Below are 18,110 nucleotides of genomic sequence, written 5' to 3'. Positions count from 1 at the left end.
CTTCCTACTCCACTTACTACTTCCTGCTCATCCTTCATTTCTCAGTGTGACAGCTCTTCCCCAGGGAAATCTTTCCTGGACCCAGTCTGTGTCAAGTTCTGTTATGTGATCATAGAACTCTCTTTTCTTAGAGTATCTATCTGAGTTCATAATTATTTTATTTGTCTTTCTCTTCTACTAGACTTCAAGCTAAACAAGAGCCAGGGGCATCTATTTTATCTGCAGAGCTTAGAATAATGTCTTCCAATTATAGACACTTAATACTTGTTCAGTGCGTGGATGAGTGAACGTGAAAGGCACAGTCCTTTATACTCAAAAATTACTCACATAATTTTTTTTTGGTTTCTGTCTTTGTTTTCTTCATCATGCAGATTCTGTTGGCTTGTTGAAAATTCAAGATACAGTTCTTTCGCATGAAAGATTAGTAGGTTCTCAAAGAAGCCAAAGAAGCCATTGTGAACTACTTAGAGGAGAATTTTACAGAATGAAAAGTAAGGTTCGTGGGCTACAGAAAGAGCTGTCAGAAACCAAAGAAGTAAAGTCACAGTTAGAGCATCAGAAAGTGGAGTGGGAAAGAGAGCTCGGCAGCTTGAGGTACTGTACATCTTGCTTTTAAAGAAATATGTGAACTGTTGTTTCCTTTAATACTGCAGAGACGTAGACGTGTTATAAGGACTAACTTATCCTCTAGGATTTTACAGGGGAGAAAGTGTCACTAGTATTGTGGAGTGTGAAATTCTTGGAAATAATATGGCAGGTTCTTAACAGTGAATGCTTCTAATAATGTATGTTTTTCCAAATCATCATTTTCATGACCATAAAGAAGTCCACCATAATGGAAACCTTATTAATTATTTAGCAAATTGACTTTCGGTTGTTTTTCACTTTTCTGTATTCTATTTAATACTGCAGGGAACACCTTTTCTATAAATTCATGTCTACCTTTCTAATTATTTAATAATATCGTATTATTTGGTTAAAGTATGAGAACTTAAAAAAGGTCTGTGATCTATATTTCTAAACTATTCTTAGGAAAGTTTATATTATTTTACATTCCCACCTGCAGATGTATAAAGTAGCCATTTTTCTCAAGAGAAAATGAAAACAATTGTTTTATTCCTAACCCTCTGTCTGCAAACAGTGACCATTATTAAGTGCTTTTCATTGTATTCCCCCACGTTTACTATTTTAAACATTGTAAAGATGGAACAAAAGTTATTGCAGCAGTGAATAATCTCATGATTTTCTAAGAAGAGCTTTAAATTTTGCAGAGTCACCTTAAAGCAAGAAGAAGAGAATAGAAGAAATGCCGATATGTTATGTGAAAAAATGATGGAGCATTTAAGAAGAAAAGAAGACGAATATAGTAAAGAAGTTGAAGTGAAACAGCAACTAGAACTCACTTTCCAAGCAGTAGAAGTAAAACTGAAGACTGAGAGAAATAATCTGAATCAGGTAATCTTTGGTGAAAATTTCAAATTTCTAACACTATTTCATCAATATTATTTATAATACCCCCTTTTTAAAAAATACCATTTTATTTAGTGTTGTACCATTTATTTTGTGTCATTTTGTTTAGTGTTACAGGAAATTTTAGGTTAATTGTTAAAAACAAAAGAAAAGAAATTCAAAATTCCCAAAGTAACAAGGCTAGAAATAAGAATTGTATGATCCTGACATGCTGGGTGCACTTTTTCGAGCAGAGGGAGGAAGAGGTCACGTCAGTAGCTCACACAATAGATCCTGAGAAACCACAGGGTTGAGAATGGTGTAGAAACTGGAGGTTAAGCTCTCAGCCCACCTCAGGCAACAGATCCTTCTGCCTTGAGGGACTGTTGGTGAGTGAATAGGTCTAGAGGAGAAGGGGCACTGGAAGGGACCATCGTGCCTAATTTTACATCAAGTTGCCTCTGGCCTTCGGTCTGGCAGGTGGCTGAGGGTCGTGGACCCCCCTCCCTCTGGACCCCCCTCCCTCTGTGCCCGTCAGCCCTCCAGGCCACATGTCCCATGAACAGCTCAGAGCTGGCTCCAGCTTTCCCAGCTGCGTTCTCCCTCACAGCAGAGTCCTCAAGGACAGGCGTTAACTGACATCCTCAAGAGGTGCAGGAATTTTTTTCCAGCAGTTGGTAGACACCAGACACTCTTGAAGTTGGTTGTCCTTCATTTTGCAGAGTTCTCAAGTGGCATCTCAGAGCAGAGGAATTTGCTCCCACACCGAAATCCCTCTCAAACATGGACTGGGTCCCATCCCCGAGGTCCTAGCAGTAGATCTCCCACAACGAAAAGCTCTCGGGAAGAGCTCGGGAAAGTAGTATTTGTAATTCAGATCCATTTGTCTAGAGCAGTCAGGTAGTGACATAGGATGGCCTCATCCAAGGAGAGGCCTTTAATATTTTCTATAGGAATTGATCTCAAATCTTTTGTGACTATCTCAGAGGAGCCAGGACCCTGATTGTGGTTTAGGCAAGGAAGACCATGTGTGGTCTCCCGTCGACTGCGCTACCCGACCAAGTCCCTCTGCTCTGGAGTGAACGTATCTATCCCTCAATGCACGTCGTCACCTTCAGTGTCTGAATCAGAGTCCGTTCTTGGCTCCACTGTCATTTCTTTAATATCCTGTCAACGACCTTTTCACATCATTTACTGGTTTTCATTTTGTAAAAACTGCGACATCAGTTGTAAAAACACTTTTGAACACTTTAAAAAGTTGTTTCTTTAGAACAACTTATAAAAGTGCCCCCCTAACCCCCCACACACACCAAGGCGGGGGCGGGGGGGAAACTCTTGCTACTAATAATAGATATTCTGGGTTTTGGTAATGATTTCACTTCCTCGATTGATCATTAGGTTAGTTTCTCACTTCCCTGATGGTAAGGAGGAAACTATAGGCAGTTCAGAGACCACATTTTGTGTGTCATTCTTCTGCTTGTGAGAACATGAGCACTCTGCTCTGTGAGTGTCCTGTTTCAGTACAGGAAACTTTTGAAAACAGTGATAGATATGGCATAACATATATTTAGTGATAGTTATTAAGTGTTTTTCATTGTATTTTCCCCGTCTTACTATTTTAGACATTATGGAGAGATAATGAAAGTTATTGCTGCAACAAATAATCTCATAGTTTTCTAAGAGGTTTCTAAATTTTACCTTATTTACCATTAGTGTATGTACCATGAATGAAATAGGAAGCTTATTTTGTATTGATATGTTTGTACTAGAGACATGTGGTTTGATGTAAGAAGACTAGTAGAGTCCAAAGACCTGGCGAAAAGGCTGCAGCTTACTCATATTTTTAACTTTTTCCTTCCCAGAATCATTATAGCTAATGAGTTAATTAATGTTTGTAGAAGTGCTTAATACAGTTGTCAATAGGTGTAATTCTTGTAATTGCCTATTAAAATGTTAGAAGGTAGCATATTCTCAAGGAAAAACTTTCTGTACAAAATGTAGTCTATTTATACAGAGTTAAGGCTCTTACTGTGAAGTAGATGTGTAGGAGGTATCAGATGCAGTGTTTATAAACCTAGCAAGTGGTGGTGTTTATTGAATTATAGTTGATTAACAATATTCTGTTAATTTCAGGTATACAGCACAGTGATTCAGATATATATGTACATGTGTGCGTGTATATTATATAAATGGGGCTTCCCTGCTGGTTCAGACTGTAAAGAATCTGCCTGCAATGCAGGAGACCTGGGTTCAATCCTTGGGTTGGGAAGATCCCCTGGAGAAGATGGAGAAGGCAATGGCACCCCACTCCAGTACTCTTGCCTGGAAAATCCCAAGGGCAGAAGAGCCTGGTAGGCTGCAGTCCATGGGGTCGCTAAGAGTCAGACACAACTGAGTGACTTCACTTTCACTTTTCACTTTCATGCATTGGAGAAGGAAATGGCAACCCACTCCAGTGCTCTTGCCTGGAGAATCCCAGGGACGACGGAGTCTGGTGGGCTGCCATCTATGGGGTCACAGAGTCAGACACGACTGAAGTGACTTAGCAGCGGCAGCGGCAGCCTGGAGAAGGAAATGGCTACCCACTCCAGTATTCTTGCCTGGGAAATTCCATGGACAGAGGAGCCTGGCAGGCTATATAGTCTACAAGGTCGCAAAGACTCGGACATGACTCAGTGACTAATACACATACACACTCACTCACACACACGCTCACATGTACACACATATTCCGTTTCAGATTCTTCTTGCAGCATATAGGTGTAGTTCCTTATGTTGTACAGCAGATCTCTGTTGGTTATTTTATATCTACTAGTGTGTATATGCTAATCCCAACATCCTAATATATCCCTCTCCTACCCCGCTTTCCCCTGTGGTCACCATACGTTTGGTTTCTGTGTCTATGAGTCTCTTTCTGTTGTGTGAATAAGTTCATTTTAGAGTCTACATATAAGCAGTATGATATAATACTTGGCTTTGTCTGACTTACATCACTTAGGGTGATAAAGTCTAGGTCCATGCCTGTTGCTGCAAATAGCATTATTCCATTCTTTTTTATGGCTTACTAGTTTTCCATTATATAAATATTCCACGTCAGATGCAATTTTTAAGTGCAATCAGATCTATGAATCTTTTATTTGAAGCCTTCTGGGTTTGTTATAGTTCAGAGAGAAGCCTTTCCAGTTCTGAGCTTCTTGAAAAGTCTCTTGGGATTTCTTTTTGACTTTCGTGGATTCGTTGTCTTCCATTAAATTTTTGAACCTTTGGGAATTTATGCTGGTGTAAAGTCTGAGGATTGTATTGAACCTTATTTGTTCCTGTTGGAGACACACTTGGTGCAGTCTTTTCATTGTGTAAACATACAAGTTAGTCTTTCATTTCAGAGGAAATCATGGAATGTCACTTTACTGAGTACTAGCTAAACATCTCCTTTGTTTCACTTAGGTTTCTGATAGTTGTGAAAAAGCAAAAGACCTGTTGAGCAAAAACCACATGCTGCAGGAGGAAATTGCCATGCTAAGACTGGAGAGAGACGCGCTGAAAAATCAGCACCGGGAAAAGGAAGAGAACTATTTTGAGGACATTGAAATTCTCAAAGTAAAGAATGATGACCTTCAAAAGACAATAAAACTGGATGAGGAAATGTTAACAAAGACTATATCCCACTATACAGGCCAGCTTAATGCTCTGACAGCTGAGAATGCAATGCTAAACTCTAAGCTGGAGAACGAAAAAGAAAGCAAACAAAGACTGGAAACGGAAGTGGAATCCTACTGTTCCAGACTGGCTGCTGCCTTACACAATCGTGATCAAGGTCAGACATCAAAAAGAGACCTGGAACTTGCCTTTCGGAGAGCAAGAGACGAGTGGTTATGCTTGCAGGACAAAATGAAGTCTGATGTGGCTAATCTAAAAGATAACAATGAGATGCTTTCCCAGCAACTATCTACAGTGGAAAGTAAATTCAATAAGCTGAAAATCAAGCTGCATCACACAACAGATGATCTTAGAGAAAAGACTTTGATGTTAAAACATGTCCAGAGAGACCTACACCAAGCAGAGGGTCAAAAGCAGGAAATTGAACACGTGTATCGGAACCAACAAGGCAAAGTGAATACATACCTTGGAAAGCAGGAATCCTTAGAGGAGAGATTATTTCAACTCCAGAGTGAAAACATGTTGCTCCGACAGCAACTGGACAATGCGCGAAACAGAGCCGACAGTAGAGAGAAGACGGTCATTAGCATCCAAGACCAGTTTCAGCAGATCGTGAGAGAACTTCAGGCCGAACATGAGAAACAAGGTCTGATGCTGGAGGAACGAAACAAGGAGTTAGTCAAGGAATGTAATCATTTAAAAGAGAGAATGTGTCAGTACGAAAATGAGAAAGCAGAAGGAGAAGTGAGTATCCAGAAGGAGAAGTATCTCAGACTTCCTGAAAGAAAGTTCAAAGTGATTCTTGATTCTGGGTAAATGTTGAATCTAGTTGAATATAAAAAATACACAGGCTGTGAATCTATGGTCTCTAAACCAGCCTAAATCCAGCAAATAAAAATTAGACCAAAGAAATCCTTTACTTTGAATAGGGACATTGTGTCGTTTATGAAATGCTAAGAGATTTAGTTCTAAATTGTTAACGTAGACAGGTACTAGTAATCTACTCTTCGTTAAGATAATAATTTTAATCTTTATGTTACCACATTTCAGTATCATGATGAAGCAGATAAATGAAATGCTCAAACCTGAAATGAATATTTTGAAATGAAGCTTCAGTTACCTGGATTATCTTGATAGTCAATTCCAGGTTTCCCAGAGGCTATATTTTGTATACCGTACTTTGGCTTCAGTAGCTTGTCATAGCTTTTTGTTTTATTTGTTGGTACAATTTTATTTTTATTCATGTCAATTTGAGTTAATATGGGAAACATTTTAGCCTTGAATCATTTGTTCTTAAAGCCTCTCAACTCTTCAAATGCATCTACTTATCATTAAATCGTAATTTGGGACTCAGGTGGTGAACTTTAGCAAAACTATTCTTGATTTAATCTTCCCACTGCTGTTTATGATTTACTTAACATTTTTACAAACAATTTGCTCATAATTCTCATTTTAAGTATCAATTACTATCATTTGAATACAAGCTTGTCCTCTAAAAATGAAGGATGGCAGGATTCGTGAGCAGCAGGAATGGAGTGAGTCAGGGAGAGGGTTGTAGGAGCTGCAGTCTGGAGGCAGGTGGAGGCCAGGTTGTCGAGGCTCCTTGAAGGCCATGGGAGCAACCTCATTTTTTAAATTTCATTTTTCTTTTATATTGGAATATGGTTGATTTACAATTTTGTGTTAGTTTCAGATGTACAGGAAACTGATTCAGTTATACACGTATCCATTCTTTTTCAGTTCCTTTTCCCAGGTAGGTGACTACAGAATACTGAGTAGAGTTCCCTGTGCTCTCCAGTAGGTCCTTACGGTTAGCCAAGGGCAAAGGTGAGGAGGAGGGATAAATTAGGAGTTTGGGATTAACATAGACACCCTACTAGTTATAAAAGAGATAAGCAACAAGGGAATGGCCCCATTTTTCTGCTGAGGTAGGAATCTATTGGAAAGATCTGAGCACTGGTTGGAATCTGTGAAGATCTCTGAGTTAATCAAAGCTTCTAGTAAAAAAGGAAAATGTTTCCACAGTGTGGAATTTTCCACCACTTGTCCCACCTTCACGCTCATTTCTTTCTGGACGTGAGGTGGTGACGCTCTGCAGATTTATTGGGAGGGGCAGGGCGTGGACAGTGGGGCCACATCCTTTGAGTAACTTAACGTCAGGAAGGCTGGAGGGTGGCCCCTTCTGTGTCTGTAACTAGATTCAGTGAGGAGGGAAAAGAAGGTGAGTTGCTGTCTGTGGCGATAGTTTTCAAAGTCCATATGTTGGAGTTATCTGTTATTAATATAACATAATAGTAAAGTGATTTGATAAACTCAGTGACAGAGCATCTTATTAGGCAGTGGTGAGACAACTTCAACAAGAACTGGATGACGCTGTAAAAAAGCAGTCTATGTCGGAGGCTTCACTGAGGCTCATGTCACGTTATTGTCCTAAGTTAGAAGCTGAGGCTCAGGATTTGGAGAACAATTGTAAACTACTACAACCACGTCAAGTCACAAGTCAGGTATGTATGAAATTGAACGTGTTAACAGTTAATATGTAGGATAAAGTGTTTTAGGACACTCATTTTCATGGTCAGCTTTCTTCTGTAATTTTGTTACAAGTAACTTACTACAATTTTCTTATTATCTTTATAATGCACTCGTTTCTTAAACTCAGACTTTCATCCTGCCATTTGCATTATGTTGTTTTTTTCTTATATTATTTACCCTTAGGAAGGTTCAGAATTGTGCCTCATTATACACACAAGTTGAGAGCCTTTTTTTTCTTTGAAACAATACTTTTTAAAGTGATAACTGTATTACCATGATGAGGCAAGCCAGATTAAAGTCATTAATTTAATGGAACGTTCAGAGTATTATCATTTCTCATCTTTCCTTTTGTGAATGGCTGTAGAATTCTGTCTATATTTATTTCATGGATTTCAGAATAACTTCTGCATAAAAGGTATTATGCAAACCAGGTGAAGTTTAGGCATTGCCTTCTTTCCTTTTCATTTTAAGTATATTGTAAAAGCATGGAGGTATTCAGATGGTGTAGAATACGTACATCCCAACTAGAGAATTAAGAAGATTATCTGGGTCCTGCATTGGACTGGATTTTTTTAAAAGCTATTGAGATATAACTGACGTATCATAGAATTCACCCACTCGACATGTGTAGTTCAGTATCTCTTAGAGAGGTGTAACCGGTGACTACAGTCAATTTTAGAGCATTTCCATCACCCCCTAAAAGAAACCCTGCATCCCTTAGCCGCCACCCATGGCCTCCCATCTCCCTCAGTCCCAGGCAACCCCCAGTCTAATATCTGTCTCTCTAGACATGCCTGTCCTCGGTATTTTATATAAATGGAATCATGCAGTATGCTCCTTTGGGATTAGCTTTGCTCATCTGATGTCATGTTTTCACAGTTCATCCATGTGATAACAAGTATCAGTTCTTCCGTTTCTGTTGGTTGTCAACAGTAAGCTAAGCCATGTATCCATCATCACTAGATGGAGCTTTGGGTTGTTTCCGCTTTGGGGCTATTAATAATGCTGTTGTGGACACTGATTTCCATGATTCTGTGTGCACATGTTTTTATTTCCCTGTGGTTGGATCTTATCCTCAGAGTTAGCTGGCTGATTTCACCTTTCCTTGGCCCTTGCTCAGACTGTCCTTTCTGTCTTTACAGTTTCTTTTCCTCTTGGGTAGTCCTTCATTATTTCAGACCTGGCGCCGTCTCTCCTCCTTCATGGAGCTTTCCTGACTATCCAGCTCTTTGAGCCCTTTCACATCAGCGCTTGTTACCTAGGCTCTGAGGAACAGTTTAGCCCCTGATTTTACACTATTGACATTTCTTCCATGAGGGGGAGTCTTGGCTAAGTATACATTGATGTAACAGGGAATATTTATTGATGTGCACAGCACTTGTCTTGCATAAATGGACAGTAACAAAGGATTACAAGAATGAGGCATTTTTTGTTGTTGCTGTTCAGAAAAATGTGTGGATCATCTCTGTAAACTGTTAGGAAATGGGATTTCTTTAACTTTGCAAATAATTCTGTTTGGAATGCAATTCAAATTAGCAAAACGTCTTTGTACTTCAGAAAAAGGCTTATGGGATTAGAATCCATATTTACAAGATTTATGAATTAGAGTCTTATTCTCATAGTCTTCTTTTGGAAGGGATTTATTAACTTAGCCCTGCGAAGTCACTTCAGTCATGTCCGACTCTGTGCGACCCCATAGACGGCAGCCCACCAGGCTCCCCAGTCCCTGGGATTCTCCAGGCAAGAACACTGGAGTGGGTTGCCATTTCCTTCTCCAATGCATGACAGTACAGTATCCCTCAAACTTCTTTAAAATCCTGGGACATTAAGATGGGGGGAGGAGTAAGAGACATTCTACTAAGAGGTGACTTGTAGTCATTTTATGGAGGAAAGATAGAAAAATATTATTGTAGGACCATAAAAGAGTGTAAAACCAAGTGCAATTGTTGTGTGACAAAGATGACAGTGAAGAACATATTTTGTGACTCTTGGTGGTGAGAACATCTTTCTTGATTCTCTGAGTAATCCCTGGTCCTACATTCTACAATACAGATACCATCGTATTTATTTCATCCTGGGTTTGAGTTAGGCTGTGCTCAGTCCACTTTCTTCACTAGCAAACACTATCTTTATATTCTTGAAGACTGATGATTTTCCAGCAGAGCTGGAAACTGCATCTTCAAAAGGTCTGTACCTGGATGCAAAAAATCAAGTTTTTCAACAGGAGTTATTATCTATGAAACTAGTGCAAAAGAAATGTAAAAAACTAGAGAGAAGAGAAAGAAGTTGGAGCAAGAAGTAGTGACCCTCAGAAGTCATACAGAAGTGAATATGATAGAACACGGTCAAGTAGAGCAATATCAACAGGAGAGTGAAGAAAGAGCGAGACAGGATCTCGTAGAGAAATTAAGAGAAGTCACCATGTTTTGCAGATTACTTTGTTGGTCTGTCCTGTGCTTGAGTTCACTCTCCCTGCACAGTACATTTTGGATGTGTACCGCGTAGGTGTTTCCTCTGCCTCCCTTAGAGCAGTTAGTTTTGTAGATTTCTGGAAGGAAGGGGGGCGCTTGTTTTCCCTTTTAATATTTCCGTTTCCATCACAGTTATCACTAAATTGACCTTTCAGAATGATTCTCACTAGAGAATCCTTTTACTTATAAGACCAATTGGTAAAAAACAAGACCATTAGGAAGAAAAGAAAATATTGTGGTTTAGAACTGGTACCATCCTCTTGAATTATTATCTTGTTCAATTTTTAAAATTTTAAGTTGATCCTCTTATTCTTTGAATTATCAGATTATATAAGTACTACTGTAACAGTGATTCCACTTTAATTTTATAATTCAGATTTAATTCACTTCACATTAACAATAATTGTTTTAAACTTCCGCTCTCTCTTTTTTTTTTTTTTTCACCTTTGAAATCGCTCTCTGAATCACTGACTCAAAACTAAAGGGAATAAATGTAATTTTCCAGGTTAATGATTATTTTAAAAATGTTATCTTTTTCAATTTGCCTTAGACACAAGCTGGATTTCAACAGATGGAAGTCAGAATTAAAGACTTGGAATCTGAACTCTCCAAAATGAAAAGTTTGCAAGAAGATTCTAATAAAGCAGAGTTGGAAAAATATAAGCAACTCTACCTAGTAGAATGTGAACTTATAAAGTCATTGGAAGATAAACTAGACAAGTAAGTCAAAACACAGAATCACAGAAACGAAATTTAGTTCATTGATTTGTCTCTAAAGCCTAATTTTTATAGAGTGGGGCATGAGATTCGTAGGAAGGGAAAGCTAACTAGCTGGCCACTGCTAAGGGGGCACCCTAAGACCGACTGTTAGCACTGTGTCACGGCTTCCCACACTATGCACAGGCGTGCTTATGAAACAGGGGAAATGAACACATGGGTTAGAGGCAGGGTAAGTCACAAAGTGGCTAAAAGTAATGTAGTGACCCGACTGAGGGGTGTGGAAGATGGAAAGGGCAGATCCCACCGGCAGTGCCCAGTCCAGGCTTCCCCACTATCTGAAAGCAGAGCGCTCCTAGGAAGCCTTTCAAAAGCCAAAGCAGCATAAAGCAAAGAAGCAGGGACCTGAGGACACATTCTGCTAGTCAATACATGAAATGAATATGCACAAGTGAAGCACAGGTGCTCCCAGACGGGGCTTAGGGCTGTGGCGACTTGATGCTGAGATGTGGGGTGTGGCTTCCCGGGGAAGGAGGTCAGTGGGGCCAGTCTCCCTGCCTGGGGAGCGCGATGCCTCTCACTGTAAAACGTACACTGAACACTGTTTAGAGTTTTGGCTTTTTAAATGAGACCAGAAATTGTCTTCAGATTTTTTTATTTTTTTGATCATCAAAAACAGGTACTGACATAGGCCCTTTGGAGAAGTGAAGTAACATAAAGTGAACTTTGGAAAAGCAGGGGATACTTGTAATTGTTCCTGGGGCTGTTTTAGCTCTTTTCAGCCTTAGCCTTTGACTTTCTCGTCCTCCCTTGAGATTGTGGCTCTAGGTGATTCCTCAGAGCCAAAAGCTGAATTTCTCTGAGGTCATGAGTGAAACATGTATACAAGGGTGGTGAAAGGAAGCACTTGAACGTGGCTTTGTGGCATGGGGTGTTTCTTCATCCCTGAACTGTTTCCTGGAGGCAGGTTTGTCCCAGAGGCAGCAGGTGTCCGTGTGAGGCCACCTCCCTTTCTCTCTGATGCCCTTTCTCTCCTCTCCCAACTGTGCCTTATTACTTGAGGAGCCCCAGACACATGTGTACTTCTTTAGAGCAAGATTACAACTGTTATTGTTTACAGGAGGTCTGCTCTGTGTTTTCAGTGTTCAAATAATTTAATGGGAATTCCATTTACTATATGGCAACTTAAAAAATGCAGATAATCATGAATGAAATTGGTGTTTTCCATCTTACCCAGGACTCATCAGAGGCTGGCAGTGGTCAGCGCCAAACTTCAGGTGGAGAAGCAGCAGAACAGATCTTTCTTCAACACTGTTAGCACGAGGCCAGTCCTGGAGCCCCCTTGTGTTGGAAATTTCAATAATCCTTTAGTGCTCAACAGAAATCTTACTCCAAGAGCAAACTTAAGGTTTTCTACCTCAATTCCACGCCCTTCGAATAATAGCATGGAGACTTACTTGACCAAGGTTAGTTCTATTATCTTTTTTCCACTGGGTTTCAGATTTCTGATATTAATGATCCTTGTTTGTAATTTGGTGAACTTCTGAGTTATTTATTTGACTTATGCACACTAAGTAAAAGCTGTCATTAACTGTGCTAATCAAGGAAACATTTAATGATTTTTTTGGTCCTAAATCTCTCATTTTTAAGAGATACTTTTTAAATTTCTTGAAAAGCTGCATTGAAATTCTACTTTAGAAATGAAATCTTATTGCCTAGTAACTGAAAGTATACTTTAAAATGTTTGACTTTCTAATTGATTTCACTTTGGCAGTGGTTCATAATCATTTCTGAGCTTTGCTGCACCCACCGCAGTTTATCTACCCCTAAGCATAAGTGAAAAGGCAATGGTACCCCACTCCAGTACTCTTGCCTGGAAAATCCCATGGACAGAGGAGCCTGGTAGGCTGCCGTCCATGGGGTCGAGAAGAGTCAGACATGGCTGAGCGACTTCCCTTTCACTTTTCACTTTCATGTATTGGAGAAGGAAATGGCAACCCACACCAGTGTTCTTGCCTGGAGAATCCCAGGGACGGGGGAGCCTGGTGGGCTGCCATCTATGGGGTCGCACAGAGTCAGACACGACTGAAGCGACTTAGCAGCAGCAAACATAAGTGAATCACTGGCATCTAAACACTAACCACATATGGATGTTTTTTTATTTGAAAGAATCCTAGATAAATCCTTTTTATGAATTAAACAAACTTGTAATACTAAATCAAAAGATTAATTTCTGGTTTTAGGTTAACATCTTTTGTTATTTTCTTGTACAAGAGTATGTCTTTAATTGCTATTTTACTTATAGAATTTTGATTTAAATTTCTAAAAACTATCGTGCTGAGCAGTTGTAGAATGATTCTAAATTTGTAGTTAATGCAAACATTTAAAAATTATAAATGAAGCTCACTTTATCTCTATCTTGACATCATCTGGATGGATGGTATCTAGGATAGCAATGATGGGGAGTCTTTAAATTGCAACCAGTTTTCATTGTGTAATCATTGTGGTTAAAATATCCATTTCAGTCAGTGCACACGGGTTTATCGTTTTGATGGTGTTTTCGTGATGTTGGTGATGCAGAGAAAAGTAGCCCTTGTTAAATGCAATCTCAACCTCTTTTCTCATTTGGCTTCTTGCCATCATAGAAGAGCAACCTAAAGTTTCTTCGACAGCACTGCGGCTATGTTGGGTCTTAGTACTTGAGAGCCGTGAAATTGGAGGATGTGCTTTAGCTGTGCAGTCACAGCGGGCCTCTAAACACTTCATCCCAAGTCAGATACTTCCCCACGCAGGCCTAAGGGGAGGAAGCAAATGCTTGACCCCCGTCCCAGACATAGGCAGCCTACTGCACACCCAAGTTCACAGTACTGTGGGCACCAACATCTTTTCAAAGAAGAGATTTGGAACCAAGCAAGCACTTCTTAGTTCCTTGTCCCAAACTCACCTGTTAGATAAATCTCCTCTCTTCTCATATGGAGGGTAGGAGTATAAGTCTTCACCTTGAAACTTCAGGCTGAGGAAATGAAGTTCAACTGTAATTTCTGACCAGATTTAGATTATAATTGAGATTACACTCATGCTTTTTGTATAAACTAATGATGACAGCTTGGATAGAAGTATGCTAGACAGTAAAGACGGATAAGGCGATGGCACCCCACTCCAGTACTCTTGCCTGGAAAATCCCATGGACGGAGGAGCCTGGTAGGCTGCAGTCCATGGAGTCTCGAAGAGTCGGACATGACTGAGCAACTTCACTTTCACTTTTCACTTTCATGCATTGGAGAAGGAAATGGCAACCCACTCCAGTGTTCTTGCCTGGAGAATCCCAGGGAGTGGGGAGCCTGGTGGGCTGCCCTCTATGGAGTCGCATAGAGTTGGACATGACTGAAGTGACTTAGCAGCAGCAGCAGCAGCAGACAGTAAAGAGAGATCTGTTGCGTGTTTTAAATTTTGTTCTAAATAACCCAAAATGTGGATAATTCATTGTTGACTGATTTTAGTTAACCAGGTTTTATCTGGAGAAAATGAACATCCTTTTAAGGACGAATCTCTTCAGTTTTGGCCTGCTTGATTCAAATAAAGATTTTTTCCTTCAAGTTCTCTGTCCTGTTTTTAAAAAATATTTATCCTTTCTAAATTAACTATATCAACTGCTACAAATAGGAGTTTGATATTGATTTATTCTTATTTATGCATTTAAAGTGCATAATTTAGTTAGAAAGTCATGTCATGCCACAAGCATTGTTCAATTATATAGGAAGGATTTATATATTCATTTTGTCTATGTTATAGTTAAAAATCTATGTGTTTTTTCTTTACCTGAGAAAGTAGCTGGCCCAGGACTCAGTAAGAATGCCATTGGCTTCGTTACTTCTTTTGTAGAGTTAGGAACTTTGAGTAAATCAATGAGTCTCATACCTTACAAAAGTTTTTCTGCAAAGATGATTTGGGAGAATGGCATTGAAACATGAATAATATCATATATGAAATGAGTCGCCAGTCCAGGTTTGATGCGCGATACTGGATGCTTGGGGCTGGTGCACTGGGACGACCCAGAGGGATGGTACGTGGAGGGGGGAAGGAGGAGGGTTCAGGATAGGGAACACGTGTATACCTGTGGCGGATGCATGTTGATATATGGCAAAACCAGTACAATATTGTAAAGTTAAAAATAAAATAAAATATATTAAAAAAAAAAAACAACCTTTCTTCTAAAAAAAACTTCTGCGTGGAACCGTGTTACATAAAGTGGAGACAAGTATAGAACCGTTTAGCTCAAGAGTGGGCAGAGCCCCTGCAGCTGGGACTTCTCTGTTCCTCAACCCTGCAGCGACCCCTGGGGGACCTTCCCCTTCTATGGGACGTAGTTCGGAAACTAACACTGATGAGAGAATCCTTCTCGCTAAACGTCTTCAGAATTAAGTCTTGCTGGCACATTGTTTTCTTGTATATAATTTTCTCACCTTTCTTTGTTTTTTTAAAATGGGAAAGTTTAAAGAAAATCACAGATGTGTTCTCCTTATTAACATTCGACTCAAACTACTTCCTCTATTTGAACAGGATCCTCACCTAGAAATCAAAATAAAGTCTCGGAAGTACATATTTAGGCCAGGAGCTTTTAGGGGAGAAGATAGTAATCTTGTGGGTCATTCCAAGGATTATGGGTCATTCCCTAATTCTTTGAAATTATGTGTACTTGATAGACTGATATTTATTGTACTTTTTATCAGATTAATCTAAATAGCATTCCATATATATGTTCTGTGTTATCTATAAGCAGAATAAGTAGGAATTCATTTTCTTTTATTTGTGTGATTTTTTTTCTACTGAGGTAGTCTTCAGGTTAGGTCTAGTCTCTAAAAGTATTATTTAAAAGTCACATTTAATAAGTTATAAACATATAACTTGTTTATCTTAAAGATAAATATTTGACTTATTTCAGATGCGGCGGGAGTTGGACAGGAGTATAGCTAGAGCACTAAGAGAAGGTATGTTGCCAAAATGTATGAATTAAATTTAGACATTGATTTCTGAAATACACTGTAAACAATAAATGGCGTCTCTTTCCATTGTTTGGATAACAGATGCTGTGTTAAATATTGTTTTATATACATAGCTAATGAAAAATGTGAAAGCGTGAGCAGTCATAGTGAAAAATATCCTTCTTCATTTATTCATCATGTACCATAGCTTGAGAAACAGTCTCTGAAGGTCTGTGTATTTCTTTTTATTTCTAGCTGTATCCTTCTTCTACTTCCTCCATCCCTGTGGAGCTGTCTTCCTACACCCTGACACGATTCTCAGAAAACGTGCCGCTCATCAGCCTCTCAAGTGTCTGGTAGTGGTTAAGGCTAGGAAACCCAGACTCGAGCAGTCACGTTTGTGTAGCTGTCACTTGGTGGTGACTTTAAAATTTCTCTGTCACTAGATACGTCACCAGTTTATCTTTTACCCTCGGGAGATGCTCCAAACACCCACGTCAGTTTGGGTCCTGCCAAAGTAGTTGGCCTTATCTCTCTACCAGCTTACTCTGCCGCTTAGCTCTGCATCTAACCAGCCAGACTGTGTAGGATCCCACAGATTCGCTTGCTCACCTCCGGTCTCTGTACGGGCTTCTCCCCTCCGTCTCTTGCACTTTTTCCCGTCCTTCAGGTAGCTACATACATATCACCTCCACCAGAAAGCTGGCAGTATTGACACAAAGCTGGCTTCCCCTCCTGAGTGTTCCTTGTGCCGTCTTTTATATCTTAGTATTTGTGACTCTGTATGGAAATTGCCTGTTTGTCTGTTTTTCCAGTTTGGGGCATATCATTTTTCAGGGTGGACTGGGTCACCTTCATCTTGTAATTCCAGTGCTTGTCACAGAACCTTTGCATGAATACATGAGTATTCATCATTTCACTCAATTGCATGAGTACATGAATGAAGAATGAGAAAACCAGGAGCTCTGATACTCAGCCCCACCTGTGACCATAAGCAGATTAGAAAATTGTACTCTTGATTAGTATTTTGTGTTGTGTCATCTATAGATATATTTCATTTTTCAGAATACTAGGAAAGGTCTCAGGTTTTTTTTTTTGTTTGTTTGTTTACTAATCTTAGTTAACCCAAATGTTTTAGGTAAAGAATATAATTCTTTCCTTTTCTTTCAGTTGATCCTCAGTTTGCATCTGATGCCTTTAGAGTGTCTTCTCAAAGATCTACAGATGGGTCAAATGTGTGTGATGACCTACTTTTGTAAACAGAAGAACAAGATATACAGATTTGGAAGGAAAAATACATGATTCAGAAAGATAAATAGTAAAAGTTTCTCTACTGGACCATTTCCATGCCATTTCGTTGTTTCCCATTAAACATGATGAGAAAATCTTTATTAAAGGAAAATATTTTTGTATTATGTGTGTATGATGAAAATTTATATAGCATTTTAAGTGATGTTTCTCTGCATCTAACTTACTTTTTAGCAGATTTAAGCATCAGCACTGTTGAGTTTTCCATATTCTAAGTGATAGTGTTAGTCACTCAATCGTGTCTGACTCTGAGACCCCATGGACTGTAGCCCACCAGGTTCCTCTGTCCATGGAATTCTCCAGGCAAGAATACTGGAGTGGGGAGCCATTCCCTTCTCCAGGGGATCTTCCAGACCCTGAGATCAAACTCGGGTCACGTGCATTGCAGGTGGATTCTTTACCATTTGTGCCACCAGGGATGCCCTTTACAAACTCACGCTGAGCCCTAATACCAGCTGTTTAAACAGCACCCAAAGAGCCAGACTTGTCTTTAATTTTTAGTGGTGTTGATTGATAGCTTTTTTATATTTTCCAGTTTTTATCACTATATATAGACCTAAAGATTTAGATACTGCTGTATGGCTTCCGTCAATGTTTTGATGTATTACAGTTGTTAATAGTGGCATAAAACTTGCTATATATAACTTTAAACACAGATTCATAGGCGTTTCCTCATGGAGAAATAAGATTTGCCTGAGTTTTTGCCTTTTAAATGAATTAACTTTTTATAATTTTTGTTTTTAATTAGAGGATAATTACTTTACAATATTGTGATGGTTCCTGCCAAACATTGATCTGAATTGGCATAGGTATGCGTATGGCCCCTGCCTCTTGAACCTCCCTCCCACCTCCCTCCCCATTCCACCCTTCTAGGTTGTCACAAAGCACCAACTTTGGGTTCCCTGCATCATACAGCAAATTCCAAAAAGACACATGTACCCCAGTGTTCATTGCAGCACTACTTACAGTAGCTAGGACATGGAAGTAACCTAGA

The 18,110-nt window shown here is 39.5% G+C and overlaps 1 protein-coding gene across 2 annotated transcripts in view; it reads left to right on the top strand.

Moving 5' to 3' along the window:
- LOC109567898 (ankyrin repeat domain-containing protein 26-like) overlaps positions 1-17,223 on the top strand; it is an 86,271-nt gene extending 69,048 nt beyond the window's left edge. For both annotated transcript variants that reach the window (XM_070801944.1, XM_070801945.1), the window contains 8 exons: positions 372-594; positions 1,272-1,455; positions 4,894-5,850; positions 7,443-7,610; positions 10,660-10,829; positions 12,064-12,292; positions 15,769-15,814; positions 16,979-17,223. In XM_070801944.1, the coding sequence (XP_070658045.1) occupies positions 372-594; positions 1,272-1,455; positions 4,894-5,850; positions 7,443-7,610; positions 10,660-10,829; positions 12,064-12,292; positions 15,769-15,814; positions 16,979-17,067 (2,066 nt within the window). In that variant the 3' untranslated portion in view covers positions 17,068-17,223. The remainder of the gene's footprint in view (positions 1-371; positions 595-1,271; positions 1,456-4,893; positions 5,851-7,442; positions 7,611-10,659; positions 10,830-12,063; positions 12,293-15,768; positions 15,815-16,978) is intronic.
- The last annotated feature ends 887 nt before the right edge of the window (positions 17,224-18,110 follow it).

This window comes from Bos indicus, chromosome 13 (genome assembly GCF_029378745.1).
Source record: "Bos indicus isolate NIAB-ARS_2022 breed Sahiwal x Tharparkar chromosome 13, NIAB-ARS_B.indTharparkar_mat_pri_1.0, whole genome shotgun sequence".
In the NCBI taxonomy this organism is placed as follows: Eukaryota; Metazoa; Chordata; class Mammalia; order Artiodactyla; family Bovidae; genus Bos; species Bos indicus.
This window is presented reverse-complemented; position numbering and strand designations above follow the sequence as displayed.